The 19,883-nt window shown below is 42.7% G+C and overlaps 1 protein-coding gene across 1 annotated transcript in view; it reads right to left on the reverse strand.

Moving 5' to 3' along the window:
* Positions 1-258: 258 nt before the first annotated feature.
* KIF3B (kinesin family member 3B) overlaps positions 259-19,883 on the reverse strand; it is a 45,637-nt gene continuing 26,012 nt past the window's right edge. Inside the window, exons 2-9 of the mRNA XM_012637712.1 lie at positions 16,814-18,281; positions 13,330-13,431; positions 13,008-13,130; positions 12,782-12,900; positions 7,451-7,564; positions 6,651-6,756; positions 4,635-4,813; positions 259-3,751 (exon numbers count right to left, since the gene is read on the reverse strand). Coding sequence (XP_012493166.1) covers positions 3,655-3,751; positions 4,635-4,813; positions 6,651-6,756; positions 7,451-7,564; positions 12,782-12,900; positions 13,008-13,130; positions 13,330-13,431; positions 16,814-18,217 — 2,244 coding nt within the window. The 5' untranslated portion in view covers positions 18,218-18,281 and the 3' untranslated portion in view covers positions 259-3,654. The remainder of the gene's footprint in view (positions 3,752-4,634; positions 4,814-6,650; positions 6,757-7,450; positions 7,565-12,781; positions 12,901-13,007; positions 13,131-13,329; positions 13,432-16,813; positions 18,282-19,883) is intronic.

The following is a 19,883-nucleotide window of genomic DNA, read 5'->3' on the forward strand; positions in this document are numbered from 1 at the left end:
ACAAAACACAAAAGTTAAAAGAAATTTCATGCCTGTTGCCTAGGCCTATCTCAGGAATCTCCATGGAAAAACATGGAAAGTACTTATTTGTCATTCTTTCTTCATTTTATGTCCCTTTTCCTTGTTGCTATATTTTTCATAATGCCAACATTCCAATTCAATTTTCATTTTCTGCTCCCACCCAATTAAAATGTTTAATGAAAATGGCAGTGGGTCAGCCACGGGCATGTCATTTTCAAAGTCATTTATGAGGACACCTTTTTGTAGGTACAATAAATCTGATTGATTTTTATTACACATCTTAGTTTAGAATCACTTTTACATTCCTAGACAAAGAGATGATACAAATAAATATCAATTGTAAAACTTAGAGCCCCAAGTATTGGCATATTCTTTGTCTAAAGGTAGCCAAAGAGAAGGTCAAGATCAATCGCAACTCCAAGGAGCCATAAAGCCCACCACCTCTTGCCTGCCCCAGGATCACTCCTTTCATAAATAACCTCAAAAGCATTTCATTCAAGAAACGAGGGCAGACAGAAAGGTGACAGATTTCTGAACAATACAAGACAAAGCCTTGCACGATAGACAACAGCCAGGCCCATGATTCTTATCCGGTTCCCTCTGAGCAATTTCAGTATGGCTTTCAGAGTTTATTAATAGCCCCATTTTCATCCACTGATGGGGTTCAGATGGTCCAAGGTGGTGTTCGCAGTATGCCTTGACCTCAAGTGGGAAATGTTGAGGCAGAACTGACATCCTGTGTTAACAGGGAATCGACACTTCTCAGAAACTTGGCAATGGTTCTACATTCAGTGAGGAAGGACTTACAAGAGTCAGACAGGAAAAGCAGAGAGCGGCCCGTGCCTGAGCTGCAGCTCTCCGGCGCTGTTGGTCATGGAGGTGTGGGTGGAGCAATTCAAGCAGCATGCAGGCTTAGGCGGGGAACGATCCAACTTTAGGTCAGAGTCTTAAGAAAGTGCTTCATGCCTATGATTTTGTGGCCTTGGGTTCTGAATCCAGGAGTCTGAGAGACATGTGACTTTAAACTACGAAGCCAGATACATTCTACCGATCAGAGCACACAGGGGTCTCACGAGGGTTGCACACACAGTCTCAAACTCCTTCTCCCGATGGTCATCTTAGATCCTGTTAGACTTGCTTTCACTAGCTGCACCTGGCATGACAGCCCTCAGATGGCTTGGAACACTCTAGCATGACTACAGACATTAAAAACCTGGTTCCTCAGTGGGCTTGGTAGGTCCTCTACATATTTGGCTCAATTCAGAACCCAAAGCAGCAGTGTTCTGGTGGCAGCAAGACATCCTACCATCTGTTCTCTTCAAATATTTATCGGATCCATTTTGAGAGAAGAAAAGCACCAGAGACTGCTTAGAAAGTGACAGCTTCATCTCCAAGTGGGTGTTCTTTTACTTTGCTTCCATAGACCACTACACGAACACGGCTTCATACAAGGCAAGTTTGTTTTAATAATCACACCTGTCATCTTGTCTTTCTTCTTTTGCTTTTGTAGAACAATTCAACGTGTCACTTAACCACTTTTGGTCGGAAAAGCCACCTCGAGACATTAGCATTAAGGTGTGGTGTTATTTGTAGTTTTCGATTCTCAGATATGCTACGTGAATATTTTCAGCCTACAGAATTCAGACTAGCTTTGAGGAAAGACAGTGTGAGAGATAAATGTAACCAGCAGATAACCATCATACGCTACCCACCTCATTGCTTGGTTCCTATTCAAATGGGCAAATTCTTAATAAATAAGAAAGCAGGGTTTGATCCCAAGAAAAGATGAGGAAAGGCTCCACTATGCTCTGGGAACTGCTGAAAAGGGCCCTGGGTTCGAAAAGAATGGTTACTAAATAGGAGATAAGCTGCCGGACGACAGACCTCCATCTTGCAGAACGCTGAGACATTGCACTAGGTACCTCCTTTCCCACAGGTTCTGATCCAGAATTGGGCCCTGGGAACTGAGCAGCTGAGTTAAAAGAGAACTCAAGGCCCACCTGAGTCGCCACCTTCCTGAGGCACCGTGCCAGCAAGGTGCGCCAGTGTGGCAGACCTGGGGACTCCTATCGTCCCCTCAGGCTTGGCTCATGGACTCAGACACCCACGTGGGAGCACTTCCAGCCTGGATTAGTCATTCAATGGGCCTTTAATACAGACAAAAGGCAATAACTGCACATTAGTATATTTCTAAACTTGGGCAAGTTCTTGGTCTCTCTCTCTTACAGACACACATGGACACACTCACAGAACACAAGCACCATTGTGCTCACACACCCACACACACTTAAGAGCTTCTCTTGCGGGCAATATGAGTAACAGTCACCTAATGACCAACATGAAACGAAGCCTCGAATCTCAATAATACAAGGAACTAAAACTTACAAACCAAACTAGTATATGTAAACGGGAATTCGGAACTCTCCTCTGAGCCTATTCGATCACACAGCCACTCCTCACCAGCATCTCGGGCTCCACATGGACGGAGCCACAGTTCTAGAATTCGGTGAGTTCTCGCCTCTGGCAGGCAGGATTCCTTCGCTTCCATCCGTACGTCTTCCCTTCCCACTGCACCGAGTCTCACATCTCCATCTCTGCATCTGCCTCGTTACTCTTCTGCTCTTTATGCCAATATGGAACAAAATGGGGAATTCAAAAGTGCCACTGTATGTCTCCTTCCCTCAATTCTAGTCCCATCAGAGAAGGCAGAGCCAGCCTCCTTTCTCCCACAAAGCAGGCCCACTGCAGAGCACGCTCTGGAGGCAGAGGATGGGCCTATGCAAGGACGCTCGGAGTATGCATGCATGGGAAAAGATGGTGACAAATGAAGAGTAAAGTGACATGGTGTGTTGTATGGACATGGCACCAGCTTATAGACTTCGGCCTTTGACAGGATGGTCACGGTTTTGAGGTTTTAAAGAAGCTGTTTCCCTAAATGCTCCAAGGAGGCAAAGGGAATGTTATTTCTATTGCTTCCAACATTGAATCCCTCAGGAGCAGAGACTGGAAGAGATTTCCTCATTGAGCAGATCTCAAAGGCAGATCCACTTCTCACAGAGGTGCATGGAAGCAAGGTCACGGATGGCGCCCACCTAGAGCTTGGGTCCAAATGACATTTCTCATTTCTCCCTATAAGAACAGGCACCTATTCAAGTTCTAGGGCTTTCACTTTTCAACCTCATTGTCATCTTATCTTGAGGTTCCAAAGACGTGGCCACACCAAGGTGACTCCTGATTCTGCCCTATTGTTCAACAAGAAGGGAGCCCACCGTGAAGAACAGGCTAGAAAAGGAGAGAGGAGGGAGGGGAGGGGAGGGAAAGGGGGAGGAGAAGAAGGAAAGGGAGAAGGGAAGCAAGGTCACTGGTCATTCTCTTGCTTTCCACTTGGACTATCGCACTTTACCTTACCCATGCATTTCTGAGATGCTAATTAAAAGACGTTTCCCAGAGGGGCTGAATGCCAGATTAGGACCAGCATGTTCGATCAGATAAAGTTGGTTAATCTGCAAAGAGGCCATTGCTTCTCCTCAGGGGAACGGTTCTGAGTTTGGGCTTAGGTCCTCTCTGCAGCTTTTTGCTTGTCTCTTCTCTCAGAAGGCAAATGCTGTTCATGCCCTGGGAGAGGAGCTGGCTTTACTTTGGAACCAGCCCCCGAGACTGTGGATAAAGCTGAGATGCAGGGGTTCCTGAGGAAGAAGAGGAGGATCCCGACTTCCTTCCGCTTTTAGGCCTGTAAAAGTCAAACACATGTTTACATTACACCTCCCCATCTTTGTCCCTGACACATCAAGTGCAATTAACATTCCAAGGTGGCCTTTGTTCAATGGCCTGAAAACCAGGATACTTTCAACTGTAAAACCACTAGGCTGGCACAGCCTGACCGTCTGTGCACGGCTAACACGGCCTCCCAATAGAGCGAAGGGACTCTATTGCCCAGCAATTGCTCTTCCATTAAAATCAAAGCTTGGCTGTCTTCTCCAAATCGATACAACAGTATTAAGTTTGCAGGTAGAATTTCTTCCATTTTTGGCTTTCCACCCAGTTGTTTTCCTAAAACTTCTAATCTAGAATTTAGTAAGACAGAATTTCTACTTTTGCACCAAATGGAAGAGGTAAACTTAGCATGGAGGCCTGGAGCCTAGGTTGTGGATTTCTACATCTGTATACTGAGGTTTGAACTCTAGCTCTGCCACTTACTTGCTGGGTTTCCTTGGACCTGGATATTTTCTCAAATCCTCTAAGTCTCAGTGTTCTCATCTATAAAATGGGACTGCTGATAATATTTACTTTATAATTTTTTGCAGGAAATCATTAAGAGAATTCTTGTACAGCACTTAGGATGACCTGACACCTGGTGGGAACTGGAGAACTGACCCCAATTTCACCAGAATACATGCTGCTTACAGGTCTGGGTGCATTAAGTATACCTGGCATAGTGTCTCAACCATAAATATTTTTGGAATAGATAAGTAAACATAGGAGTAATATGGCAACATTTTCTAGCACGTTCTACAAACTGTTCCATGATAAACGAACACTCTTGTTACCCTTTACTTTGGTTTGAACTTGTTCAAACATGTTCTGGTCAAACACAGGTCAGCAAAGCCACTCACCTGGACTTGGATTTCTTATTTGCAGTGCTTTCAAAGGATGATGCATCCACCTGTATTTCATCTTCATCCTGCAGAGCCGCATCCAATGCAGCCTGGACCTTGGGGGCGATGGCTGGGCCCTCGTAGTCTCTGGTGGTCCGGCTGGGCATGTCCAGCTCTAACAGCACAATGTTTTCTGCCTGCAGAAGCACAGCCATCACCAGCTAGGTTGGCCTCCATTCAGACACAGAGAGTACAAGCAATCTAGGCCCCCTCCAAGAACAGAACTATTCAGAGCCTACCAAGAAAGAACCTGCCTAGAAGAAGTGATTTGGTTTTATCATTTTTTCCCCCATGGGATTACAGGTGATTTTTATTTCCTTCCCTATGCTTTCCTATAGTTTCCTTTTTTTTTCTTTTAAATAATGAACATGTCTTATACCCTAAGGGAAATAATCCAGGAAAATTAAGCAAAACCCATTTATTGCAGACAGTTTGAAAATACAAAAAGGTATAAAGAAGAAAATAGTTATTACCAATAAAGTCACCACCTACAGCAGCAGGGAGAAGGCAGTATGATGCTGTATGTGGAGGCTCTGTGCAGTGTATGTGCTTCTATGTGCATTTTAAAAACCAGATTGGGCTCCACCTCGTAACTGGCCTTGTGGATTGATCCATTCCTTCATTTGATATCCTGTGATGAGCCTTTCCTAACTCCTGAGACAAGTACATAGAGGGAAGAGCGCCCACGAATTTACACATGCCACCTTCTCCTCTGACTCCTCCCAGTCAGTGGAGTTCCAGCCCCAGGGCTCCAGAGGTGGGGCAGGGGGAGCCACTGCAGGGAGAAGGTGAAGAGAGAGACTGGCTCCATTTATCAGTTTTAGATTTTGAGATAGTGCATAAAATTTCTCTGCAAGAAGCAAGTCCATTGCTAAAGACATTTGAGAGTCACTGCTTTAAATTCTACTTTTGCAGCAGGTTAGTCCCCGAAAAACCTACATATTTGATTTGGGGGCTTTAAAATCACGTTTTTGGCTTACAACATAAAATAACTGGCAAGTTAGGCACCATTGGCAATTACTAGAAAAATGCTTCGGAGGATTCTGTCTGACACACCACTCATCTTGCACTGTGTAAAACCTCACCTAATCTTTTTGGCTTCTGCTTTCTGTAATTTAAATAAGCAGTGCCAGGAAGAATAGCACCTGAGGAACAAACTAATCCTAATCTCCTATTTGGCTCCAGTTGCCAAGGGAGACTCAAACACATTTTTAAAAATTTTAAGTGAAAATCTTTCATTATAAAAATACTACCAGCTTCCCTGTTTATAGTTATAAAATGCAGATAAGCAAAAAAAGAGAATTTAAATTGAGTGTACTTCCACCAACCAGAGATAACCAGTTCACATTTTGATATATTTTGTACCAGCTTTTTTTATTCATATCTACACTTCTGGTACAAATTTTTTTGTAACTATACATTGTGTCTCCCAGTTCACCTACTTGCCAGCTACCTGACTCTGCATCAAGTAGATGGGAGAGTTCAATTAGAGAAAGCAGTCGACTGTAAATACAGTGTCCAGCACACAGCAAGTACTCGGAAGCTCTCATGGCATTCTTATTGCAAAATATTTTGAAATGACTACACGACTGACATGCATCATGTGAGATGGACGCACTGGAAGTTCTTTAGCACAAGTTCATCTCCTGTCACTAGGCATCTGCAATCTTTCCTGTCTTCCCACAGAGCATTGTGAAGTTCATTGTTAACGTTTACTGGCCACTACGGACAGGATATTTTGCACTCTCTTCTTTCCCTAGTCCTGACTTTCTAAACCTTATTCTATTTTACTTTTTTATTTGTTATTATATTGATTTATTATTTGTTGTAATTGTTGTTATTGTTATAAATATCTTCAAGTACCTCTGGAAATCATCAGGGCACAAACTCTGGGCAGAACAGTGCTTAAGGGTTTACATAGATCTAAACTCCTCCAAAAAAGAGAAGAGAAAAACCCAAGAACAATCTTCTCACCCTGTATCGGGCCTCTGGACGCATCATCATGGACATTCTTGCATGTTGGCTCAATGGTCTCTTGTATCCCACGGCTGAGACTGGCCGCTTCATCATCTGCTGATTCCTGGAAAGGGACTGCAGTGTTAAAGGTTTGGCTGGAGCGTGTTCCACAGCCCGGGCTCCAGCATTGGTCCTGTGGAACAAGCACTCAGAGAACTCTGAGCCAGACAGAACCTGACACAAGTAACTTCCTGGACTGAGGCCTGACATAAGTGGGGCAGGTGCTGCTTATATTTTCTGTTTGAGTTGCTTTCTGATTCAGATGTGAGTGTCATTTGTCTCTTAAGCCAGAAGGGATCTTAGTCATCGTCCAGTTCTTAGACGGCAGACACAAAGCATAGCTGCCAATATTCCCCACCCCTGCATCCTTAGCGGACGTCTCCCATCTTCCCAGCAGGACCCAGACTCAGACTGAGAATCCTCAACACCGTGTTCAGACTGACACACAAGGTAACACGTCTGTGCTGCCCCTCCTTTGGCCTAGCCCGCTTCACTTCACGGCTGGGGAAATGGAAATGCAGGAGCTTGGGAAAGGTTAGTTCACTAGTGACAAAGTCTTCCAATTCCTAATACCACACTCATCAACAAACTTTTACCTGGTGGACCTACAGCAGCCACAAAGTCAGAAATGCAATTAATTCTTGGTTTAAATGAATCAAACTGTGTTTTTACCATACTCCACTGGCCAAGTCCAGCTTATCAACATGCTTGCCCTTCTCCCCCACACGGAAGTCTACTTAAAGTCAATAGTGACTTACTCCAGTCTGGTTATAGGATGTAGTTTCCAATGATCTTCCTCTTCATCAAAGAAGGATCTATTCATAATTTTACTTTTTTCTTCCAGAGGGATAAAGTTTTCTATAATAAGATGCCTGTAAGAGCACACATAACATGGGTGAATACAGAAGAAGATACACATGAGTATTCGCTATCTGGTCTCCTATATAGTGAGTAATTAGGTAAAAGTCAAGGCACTCAGCAAACATTTACTGAGCAGGTACTATGGACCTAACATTATACAAAGAGCTGGGATACAGACATGAATGACACCCGGTCCCTACTTGAGACAAAGAGGTAATGGTGTAGCATTCTTACGTTTGACAGGTGCTGACAGTGGTCTGGTTTAGAAATATGGAGAAGTCACTTCTGCCTGGGCAGGAGCAGCTTGAGGATGTGAACGGGCTGAGGAGGGAAGCAACGCCTGGGCTACACTGGCATGAACATTTGCTACCTGAGGTATCTTTTAGAAAGCCACTGGTGCTGCTAATCCAGGTCATTAACTTCTAAAATGCTAAAAACAGGCTGGGTGTAGTGGCTCATGCCTATAATCCTAGCACTTTAGGAGGCCGAGATGGGGAGGATGGCTTAAGCCCAGGAGTTCAAGATCAGCCTGAGCAACATAGTAAGACTCTGTCTCTACAAAAAATAGAAAAATTAGCCAAGTGTGATGGTGTGCACCTGTCATCTCAGCTACTTAGGAGGCTAAGGCAGGAAGATTGCTTGAGCCCAGGAGTTTGAGGTTGTAGAGAGCTACAATTGTGCCACTGCACTCTAGCCCAGGCAACAGAGTGAGACCCTGTCTCGAAACAAACAAACAAACAAAATGCTGAAAACAGATTAGACTGCCTTCCTCTAGTCCCAAGGTTTGCTGTCCAAGCTGGAAAACTTCCCATTCTAATCAACCAGGACAAAGAGCAGAACCAAATGGATTTCAGTCCCTTAGAGCACTGATAATGAAGACCATTCCTGAGAGAGTCTCTGCCTGACAAGTGCCTGGGAAACATGTCAACCAAGGAAACTGGAACCCACTGGGCTGCGTCTCTCCATGATGATGACTATCTCCTACGACAGCTCTCCCTTACTCTTCCAAAGCCTTAGGACAGAACAATGCCAAAGGGCTGCTAATGTGGGAGGGACGCAGAACAAACACCACAGAGGTGTAGGGTACTGTGAGAAACAGGCTGACTCATTGTTTATTCAAAAGATATTAAAAAGAACTATAACAATCAAAATGGCTTCCTTACGAAAAAATATTTTGGGGAGATGAAATTTTCTCTTGATTTTTGTTTGCCATCTCAGAAATTATTTTTCATAACATATATTTGGTTTTTTTCTGATTACAAATGTCCTATTTTTTACATTAGAAAATATAAATAACGTAATTACCCACAATTTCACTATCTAGAGATAACTATTATTAATATTTTGGTATATTTTATTCTGATCTTTCTTCTAGATGTACATACCTACAGAGAGGTATGACACACATATTTAATTTTAAGGGTTCCTTTCCAAATTTAAAATTTGGTCATTAAAAGAATCCCTTTGAAAGTCTTTCTTTAAAGAAAAATTTCAGCTCATGATGTGGAAGGACTGATGTAGAATAGAAAAACACCATTTTGTAAATGGATTCAGACAAAGATCATTGTTGGCTGAAACCATTGGCTCAGGGGTTCTCAAGCCAGACTGCACATTAATATCACCTACAGAGTTTTGAAAAACATATTGCTTGGACCTCATGGAGACCAACAGTTCTCAAAGTGTGTTCACCAAACCAGTAGGAGGAATACCTGGAACCTGTTGGAAATAAAAATTCTCAGGCCCTGCCCCAGACTTACTCAATCAGACTCTATGGGTGTGAAGCCTAGCAATCTGTTTAACAAGCCCTTCAGGTGACTCTGATGTCTGCTAAAGTTTAAGGACCGCTGTCTTAGACCAATTAAATCAGAATCTCTGGGGTGGGGCCCAGGCATCACAAAACTCCTCGGTGTGCAGCCAAGATTGAGAACCAGTGATTCAAAGCTAGCTTTCTGTTAAAGGGAAATAAGGGGGATAGAGATACAGTTAATCGAAGAAAGAGACTAACAAATCCAGAATGTGGCACACTTCTACCGGCTATCTCCCATCCAAGTACTAACCAGGCCTGACCCTACTTGACTTCCGAGATCAGACAAGATTGGGCGCATTCAGGGTGGTATGGCCATAGACTCTACAGGCTATCTGACCTAGATTTTTCAACCAGTCAACTATGAAAAAAATTTTTTTGAAAGAAAAAGGATTTCCTGAGATTAAATTAAGTTTAAGAGATATAACAATCAAATGCAGTGTGTGGTCTTTATTTATATCCTAAATACAAATAAACCAAGAAAATTTGAATATGATTGAGTACTTGAAAATACTAAGAAACTTAATGTTAATTTTGTTAGCTGTAAAAATATCATTGTGTACACAACAATCAATTGTATTTTTATACATTAGCCATAAACATTCCAAAAATAAAATTAATAATGTCATATACAATAGCATTACAAAAAAGTAGATATACATTTAATAAAAGACTTGTACACTAAAAACTATGAAACATTCTTGAGAGAAATTAAAGAAATAATAAGTGAAAAGATACATCATGTACGTGGATCAGAACACTTAATATTGTTAAGATGACAATATTCCTCTAATTGATGTACAGCTTCAACACAATCACTATCAAAATCCCAGCTGGCTTTTTTGCAGAAATTGACAAGCTGACCTTAAAATGTATAGGCATACCTCAAAGATACTGTGGGTGAAGTTCCAAGCCATTGCAATAAAGTGAAAATCACAATAAAGCAAGTCACATGAAATTTTTGGTTTCCTGGTGCATATAGAAAGTTATGTTTACACTATTCTGTAGTCTATTAAGTATGCATTATGTCTAAAAAAAAAGCACATACCTTAATTTAAAAATACTTTATTGCTAAAAAATGCTTACACAGAGACACAAAGTGAACACATGCTATTGGAAAAATGGCACCGATAGACTTGTTTGACACAGGGTTGAAGTGCAGTAAAGCAAAGTGCAATAAAATGAGGTATGCCTATATATGGAGATGCAAGCAACCCTGAATAGCCAAAAAATTCTTGAAAAAGAATAAGGTTGGAGGACTCACATCTCTTGATTTCAAAACTTACTACAAAGCTACAGTAATCAAAACAGTACGGTATTAGCATAAGGATAGACATATAGACCCATGGAACAGTATTGAAAGTCCAGAAATAAACGCTTACATTTATGGTGAATTGACTTTCGACAAGGGTGCCAAGATAATGAAATGGAGAGACAAGAGCTTTTTCAACAAATGGTGCTGGGGCAACTAGATATCTGCATGAAAGAGAATGCATTTGGAACTCTACCTCACACCACACACAAAAATTAACTCAAAATGGATTTCAGACCTAAATGCAAGACCTAAAATTGTAAGACTCTTAGAAGACCTAAGAGAATTGAAACACATGTCCACAAAAAACTTGTACATGAATGTTCATAGCAGCCTTATTCATAACACCCAAAAAGTAGGATCAACCCAAATGTCCATCAAATGATGAATGGATAAAATGTGGTATATTCACACAATGGAATATTATTTGGCCAGAAAAAAAGAACAGAGTATTGATACATGCTATAACATGGATGACCCTTGAAAACATTATATCAAGTGAAACAAGCCAGTCACAAAAGGCTACATTATTCCATTTATAAATTTATAATACATAAAATGTTCAGAACAGGCAAATTTAGATACAATACCAAAAGTATAAGAAACAAAAGAAAATACAGATAAATTGGGCTACATCAAAATTGAAATCTTTTGTGCTACAAGCAATACCATGAAGAAGAAAGACATCCCACAGAATAGGAGAAAGTTATCTGCAAATCATGGATCTGATACGAGACTGATATCCAGAACATATAAAGAAACATATAAAGAACTCTTAAAACTCAGTAACAAAAAGACAACCCAATTTAAAAATGGGCAAAGGATTTGAACAGACATTTCTCCAAAGAAGATATACACATGGCCAATAAGCACATGAAAAGATGCTCAACATCATTAGTCATTAGGGAAATGCAAATCAAAACCTTAATGAAGTACTACGTCACACCCGTTCAGGATGGCTATAATAAAGACAGACAATAACAAGTATGTCAATGAGGATGTGGAGAAACTGGTGGTGGAGATGTAAAATAGTGCGGCCACTGCGGAAAAGTTTGGTAGTACCTCAAAAAGTTAAACACTGAGTTGCCATATGACCCAGCAATCCCACTCCTACATATGTATCACAGAGAAATGAAAACATACATCCATATAAAAACTTATACATGAATCCTTATAGCAGTTTTATTCATATAGCCAAAGACTGGAAAAAACCCAAATGTTCATCAACTGATAAATAAATAAATCTAACGTGGCATATCCATACAATGCGATATTATTCAGCCGTAAAAAAGAATGAATGATGCTGAGATAACTACATATCTACTGATCCATAAATTCCTTGAAATCATCATGCAAAAGAAGCCAGTCACGAAAGACCACATTTTATGGGTCCATTTATATGACATGTCCAGAACAGGCAAATCCACAGAAATAGAAAGATTAGAGGTTACTTTGGGTTGGGGGAGGGGGTAAGGAGGAATGACTGCTAATTGGTACAGGGTTTCTTTTGAGGGGGGACAAAAATGTTCTAAAATTAGATTATAATGATGATTTCACAACCCTGTGAATGTATTAAAAAAACACTGATTCGTACACTTTAAATAGGTGAACTATATAGTATGTAAATGATGTCTCAATAAAGCTTTTTTAAAAATACCATTGTGGTTGTGTATGTAAGTACGTAGGAGTGAGATAATATGAGGTAAGATTTGCTTTAACATATTTTTATGAAAGATGACAAAAACTTGTTAATCACTGAATCTGGGTGATGAGTACTTCGGTGTTCATTATACCATTCAGAAAATTTTTTCATAATAAAAAGTCAAGTTAACAAAAGATTCCCTCTTATCAGTAGAGAGATAGGAGGCCAGACCCTTTAAAACAAAAGGTCGGGTGGAAGGAGATCATCTGCTGAAGCCATTCAGTTACCAGAGGGAACCCAGAGATGGAAAGTGACTTTCTCAGGAAGAAACAGAAGACAAACAGGGTGGTGAGGGACGAGATGGAGAGAAGTGGGCAGGGGCCCTGTCATCAGGGGTGTGTTGAACTTAACAAACAAGACCGATGTCCCAGCAAGTGGCTGGAGGCAGCCAAGGAAGGCCCAGCACTTACTTGAGTTTCAGCTCCCTGGTGAGCTCATTCTGAGTCTGCTCCAGCTCTTGGCGCTCCTTGATGTGCTCTTCTTGGAGGTCGTGGATCTCGGCCTTCACCGCCTGAAGCTTGGAAAAGAGCTGGAACCGAGGGGAGAGGTAGGTGAGGACAGCATCCATCCAAAGAATAGAGTTCTCCCTTTCCCCCAAGTCTCCAGGCACGGCTGATTGGCCTTGTTCATTTATACCTTTTTGAGTTTTTTGGTCTTGATGTCCACTTCTTGCTGCAAGGAACTGTACGTCTCTTTAAGTTCCAAAGTCTCCTCATCTCGACTTTCCATCTGTTGCTGGATTTCTCTTTCTCGACGTTTCTGAGCAATATCACAAAATTCATTAGCTTGCCCTAGAGACTGTCTATACAAGAATACAGATCAGAGCCTCCGGCTAGGATGAGATTGACCCAACTTGTAACATTTCCCTGGATGAGAATCTAACATAAGAGATATTTACTCCGTGGCACAAACACAACTTACCCCACTCCATTCATCTCACAGAATAATGAAAAGTTACCTGCTCTGCAATTTCCTGCCGTTTCTGCTCCAGAATTTTCTGCTGTTCATTCGTATGATCTACTATATTTTTTCCTCCAACAAGCAGCTTACTCTCCATGGCCTGAGTGAGAAGCAGAGCAGAATCCATCTCATGAACGGTCTCCCTTAAAACCCAACTCCTCATAGGGAGGCCCATGAAAGACAAAGAGATCAGGACTGAGTCAAAGGGACAAACCCTGGGAAAAAATGTGTTGTGCTCAGCTGTACTGTCCCTTCACTGGCATGGGGCAGGGCAGCTTCACTACGGTCTCTACCTTAGTAACCTCAAGATACAGCTTCGCTAGACATTCATGTATTTCACCTTTCTTTAACAAAACATGTTTTTATTTGTTGCTACAAAGTATGAACCCCACTTAGAACATACTAAGCAGCTCCTATGTGTTAGGTACTGGGGAGGCCACTGTGAGAGTGAACTGCAAAGCTCAGAGTGCACAGAGGGACAGAGACGAGCGGGCTTTAATCCTACAGTACCAGACGCCACCAGGAGGAAAGTACAGAGTCATTAATGGGAGAGGTGCGCTGGAGAAGGAGCCAGGGAAAGCTTCCTGTCTGAGGGCCATCTGCACAGAGCACTGAAGTAAGAAATAGGAATCGCTTAAGACAAAAAAAATTTTTTTTCTGACTGGGTAGGATAAGGAGTGATGATACACAAAGTTGGCCAAAAGCCCGGTGAAGGACACTAAACTTGATTCTGAGGACCTCAGGGAACCCTGGCATGTTCTTTGAGCATGAGGGCCCACAGTCAGATTTGGTTTTAGAAACATTACTCCCCTGCAAGGGGAAGACTGACTGGAAAAGGGCTGGCAGGATGGTGGAAGATCGGACAGGAGGCTAGGCCTGGGCTAGGCCTTCTCCCCAGCAGGAGAGGGCAAAGTTTGGGTCCAAGAGACCCTGATGAGGCAGGATCCAGAGGCCTTGGGGCTGAATGCGCGCTGAAGAGAGTTGGAGGGGCAGCCAGTGAGGATGACTCCCAGGAGTCTGGCTTCATGGATAAGGAAGCAGGAGCAGGCTCTGGGGGGCTGTGAGCATCTTGGCGGAGATGTCCAGTAGGCAGAAGCTACCGGGCCTCCATGGCAGAAGACAGCTCTGGACTAGATACATAGATTGGAAGCCTTCAGCATTTACATGGGGGCTGAAACCACGGGACTGATTCATACAAAAGTAAGGAACCCCAAAACTCCACAACCTTGCCTTTAAGGAACTTATAAATATTCACTGCAACCCTGCTGCCATCTTTCAGCAAGTCCTTTGAGGCTGTTTCCTCTTCTCTTAAATGAAGGGGCTGGACTAGATTACGAACCCCCAACACACATTCCTTCCAGCTCTAACATTCTTTTGTTCTATAATTTTACGGCATCCAGGGATTGACACAGACAGAAGTAATGTCATTCTCCACAGACAAGATGTCTAAGAGATGCAGTGACCTTGAGGTAACGCGGAATCTTGCCATACTCGGCCTCTGACAGTTCAACCTCCTCTGAGAGGTTATTTGGAGAATCTAGGTGCTCCTGGCCTTGAATAACAGGTGTGATCCTAAAAAGCAGTAAGCAAATCAAAGGTGGGCACACCCAGTCACACACTGAGTGCGACAGTGAGGAGAGATGAAGTGCATCCGACACGATGGCATCTCATAGCAAGCCCCTCCTGGGACAAAATTACTTCTTAATTGTGTAGAGTATATGACTCCATTTTCACATCAGGTCTTAAAAGGCCTGGAAGAAACTTGCAAGTTTTTAAGACCCCTGTCTCTGAAGTGAAATAGCACCCAGCTCTGTGAAAGGGGTACTACGAAGCCGCAGATAAACAGTATAGCTTCATATAGTGGGGCAAGCAGAGGCAAGAAAGAGAGAACTTGTCATTTTTAAATTCATAAACATGGATACATTTCAGGGTAGAAATCACAGTTTGCATAAATTCAGTAAGATAGAACCCGACACTTCCACGGAACTCTGGCTTGTGGCTAGCCAGTGGCCATCCTCAGACCTCCAAGGCTACCTTTGCATCCTTCTCTGCCATTAAAGCCCAGTGGCAGCCCAGAGTCCAGGCACGTGAGGGAACCGTACACTGCTGCCAGGAAGAAGACTCAAAACAATGGGAGTCTCCACACTCTAGAATACTACTCAGCCACTGGTGGAAAAAAGTATGTAAGGAAATGTATTGGCACACAGGGGTTAGAGGTTGGGGTGGGGGGCTGACTACAAGGGAGCAGCATGAGGACATTTTGGGGCTGACAGAACTGTTTTGTATCTTGTATAATCAAGGTACTGCATACCAAAACCACACTGAGATACCATGCCATACGCAACGTTAGTCTGATAATCACAAGTGTTTGTAAGGATGAGGGGCATCCAGAACTCATACCCTGCTGGTAGACACTTTAATCTACACAGCTACTTTATTTTTTCTATTTATTTATTTTTAATTTTTTGAGACAGGGTCTCATTCTGTTGCCCGGGCTAGCGTGCAGTGGCACCATCACAGTTCAGTGCAACCTCAAACCCCTGGGTTCAAGTGATCCCCCTGACTCGGGCTCCCGAGTAGCTGGAACTACAAGCACATGCCACAACACCTGGCTAATGTTTCTATTTTTTGTAGAAATGGGGTCTTGCTTTGTTGCTCAAGCTGGTCTCAAACTCCTGGCGTCAAGTGATCCTCCCACGTTGGCCTCCCAAAATGCTAGGATCATAAGCATGAGCCATCACGCCAGCCACTTTAGAAAACAACTTGTCCTTGTCTAGTGAAGTTGAAGCTACACATACCCCAGGACCTAACGGTGCCAGACAAGAAACTCTTGCACGTCCATGTTCTCCTGGAGCCAAGTACAAGAACATTCACAGCAGAAAGTGGAAACAACCCATACTGTCAGGAGAATGGAATACCACAGAATACTTGGAACAGCAATAATGAACGGCTACAGGCATCAGTGTGGATCTCAAGAACATAATACATAATAATGTTGGGCAAATAAAAGTGAACTGCAGCAGTGGGATTCCATTTATACAAAAGTAAAAAATTATGTGAAACTAAACTATGTTTTATTTAGAGATATATACATATATGGCAAAACCATAAAGAAAAGCAAGGAAACAGTAAATAGCAAATTCAGGATGATGGTTATGTCTGGGGGAGGGGAACACAAGGAGCCTTTAAAGATATGAGGGCTGTTCTAGTTCTCGCATTGGGTGGAAAGTACATGGGCGTCAGTTTTACTGCTGTTCTTTATACCTTGCACATATGTAATAATCATCCTTATTATGAATTCCATTTGTTTTTTAACTTTGAAAAAATCATTTTCATTTCAATTCCACAAAGGTATACTCAGCAGTGGATATCATGGAACTAGCGGGGAATGCAAAACCAAAGAGACATCATCCCTCGTATCATTTCTTTTTGATACAAGAAAAAGCACTGATTGGGCAAGGGCATAAGGAAGGGTATGGTACCTTGATCTTGGCGCCCAGCATCTCGGCAGCATCCTTCTCCCGCCGCAAATCCTCCATCTTTTTCTCCTTCTCCTTCAGCAGCCTCATCTTCTCCTCCGCAACCAAGCTGTGGTCCTCTACAATGGCCCGCTTCTCAATCTCCAGTTTTTCTTGCTGTTCCCGCCAGTAATCATCCTTATCATCCCCTTCCTCCTCACCCTCTTCTCCCTCCTCCTCCTCCTCTTCCCCACCCCCACCACTGCCACCACCTTCCCGCCGCTTCTCTCGCCTCTTCCTTCTGCCAATGGATCGTTTTTCCAGCTGGGCCTTGAGCCGAGCAATCTCTTCCTGGAATTCTCGAAGGAGGGCATCCTTAGGGTCCTCATTGACCCTTGGTTTGTTCTTAATGTTTTTGGCACGGTTGGCATATCGCAGAGTGGTGAGAGTCTCTTCTACATTGTAAGAGGCAGGCCCCACATTGGCTACCATCACAGTCTTAGCATTGCCACCGAGGGAATCTTGGAGGAGCCTGGTAAGCTTTGAGTCCCGATATGGAATGTGAGTGCTTTTGCCATCCACCAGGGCAGAGATGACATTACCCAAGGCCGAAAGGGAGAGGTTGATCTTGGTAGCTTCCTTTAATCTTTCCCCTTGTGCGCCAGTCTTGGCTTGTCGTTCACTGCCTGCGAGATCTACAAGGTTCAATTTCCCTACACGGATATGGTTTTCACCATCGAGGCCCACCTCACTGCACTCAACAGTAATAACAAAAATTGCATGAGAACGTGAGCTGTGCTCATTCATGTTGGTAGCACCGACAGAACGGTTCTGGTTCCCCACATTCATCACGTGCTCTATCTCCTTCACGCTCTTGGTAACAAAGGAAGACAGGTCTTTCACATACACTCCAGTGTCAGGCCTCTCTTTGAGCTCAAGCCTTTTCGTCTGATCTTTTGAGAGCAGATCTCGGATCTCCTCCTGGTAGATCTCTAAGTAAGAAGCCCTGACCAGGTACTGTTGATTCTGGGATCGAGAGATGTGGGTGAAGATGTGGTCAAATGAGTTAGGAATGACCCCTCTTTTTTCAGGGTCACCACGGACTCCTTCCATCGTGTAGGTTTTCCCAGTCCCAGTTTGTCCATAGGCAAAAATCGTCCCATTGAAACCTTGCAGGACGGAGTCCACGAGTGGTCGGAACGTCTCGTCATAGAGTTCAAACTGCTTGGCATTCCAGTCATAGACTGCATCGAAGGTGAAGGTCTTGGGCATTTCATGGGCCGTTCCTTTGGGGTTCTTCACAGACACCTGTCCCAGCTTCACATCCACATCCACCACCTTGTCATAGGAAGCAGCCTTTTCCTTGCCATTCATGGGCCGACAGCGAACCACCACCCTGACTGACTCTGAGCTTTTCAACTTTGACATGATGAACTCTGACTGAGTCAGTCTTGAGGGCTATGAATCCAAAATGTCTCAGGATGCTAAGGTCCTAGAAAAAAAGCAAAAGTAAATAAGTACAGTACAGTTGTCACTGGGGGCTGCTTGACAGAAGCTGACACACTCAAGTCATCTCATCTTGCTAACCTTTTGACAGCCATATTTAATAACTATACCACACTGTGTATTTCCTCACAAGATCTTCAGCTTCAGTGGTTAAAAAAACAAACAAACAAAAACTCCAGTCCCCCAGTATTGTTAACTACCCTGTTGTCCCCTCAATCAATACTTGATCTCATACTACAAACTGAGGCAGCTGGAAATCTTTTAAAAGCCTGGGTGATCTTATAGCCTGTTGAACTACTACAGCCTCTAGGTAGAGCAATTTGGAACTATCGAAATTTAAAACACACATACCTTTTGACCTAGCAATTGTATTTTTAAGAATTTATCCTACAGATACATGTCTCGTACAAAGACATATATACATGGATATTTATTGTGGTAGCAATAGACTATGGACAACCCCAATCCCCATCAAGAGGAGGCTGATCAAATTATACATATTTAATACATATGCAGTGGAATCCTATGTAGTTATTAAAAAGAATGTGGTAACTCAATGTAGTCCTATACCAAGATAAGTTGAGTGAAAAAAGGAGGTGACAAACAGTGCATATAATGCAGTTTACACAGTGTGTACAATGGGAGCCATGACACCAAGAGTGAACTTTAAGGTAATTTTGGGACGTTGGGCAATAATGAGGTGTCAATGTAGGTTTGTCACTTGTAACGACTGTACCACTCTGGTGGGGGATGTTGACGATGGGGGAGGCTGTGCATGTGCGGAGGTGTATATGGGAAATCTCTGTACTTTCTGCTTAATTTTACTGCGAACCTAAAACTGCTCTAAAAACGGTCCATTAAAAAAAAGTAAGTACACACAAAAAGGGGAGGTTGTATGCATGTTATATGCTTGCTGTGCACATAATATTATTAGAAGTAAACAGGGTAAAAGTGGTAGCAGTGGCAGCCTTGTCAGGGGAACTATGAGCCTAAGGGACTCAGATGTCTGGAGAGAGAAAAACATTTTTCACCGCGTACTCATTTGTACTGTTTGAATGTCCTCACTTGTGCTGACAATACATTTCAGTTCTAAAATCATCAACAAAAACCGGCTTGTGCAAAATGTGTTCAAATAAATAAGGATGTGGCATAATGCATTACATAGAAAGCACTTAATCAATAAATTTAATAGAGAGACAGTGAAGGCAAATAAGAAAAGAGGTGTTAAAATTTTTTAAAGTAAGAACAAAAAAGAGAGAATTTCACTAGGCACCAGAAAACAAAGAGAATAGAAGAAAGGATTCGATAGGTCCAGTGGGAAGGGGTAGGGAATAAGCAGGTTGGGGTAAAGAGGTACATATGAGGACCTCAAACCCCTGGAAATCTCAGTGTGGGGATTTTTAAAAATAGGTAATTCACATGGATCTTGATCAAAAGGTCCTGTGGTCTCTTTCCTTGACCTATTCTCCAGCCACCCTGTTCCCCTGCCCACAGACAAGCATTATTAGATTTTTTTTTTTTTTTGAGACAGAGTCTTGCTCTGTTGCCCGGGCTAGAGTGCAGTGGCGTCATCATAGCTCACAGCAAC

Source organism: Propithecus coquereli, unplaced genomic scaffold, assembly GCF_000956105.1.
Source record: "Propithecus coquereli isolate 6110/MARCELLA unplaced genomic scaffold, Pcoq_1.0 Scaffold122, whole genome shotgun sequence".
In the NCBI taxonomy this organism is placed as follows: domain Eukaryota; kingdom Metazoa; phylum Chordata; class Mammalia; order Primates; family Indriidae; genus Propithecus; species Propithecus coquereli.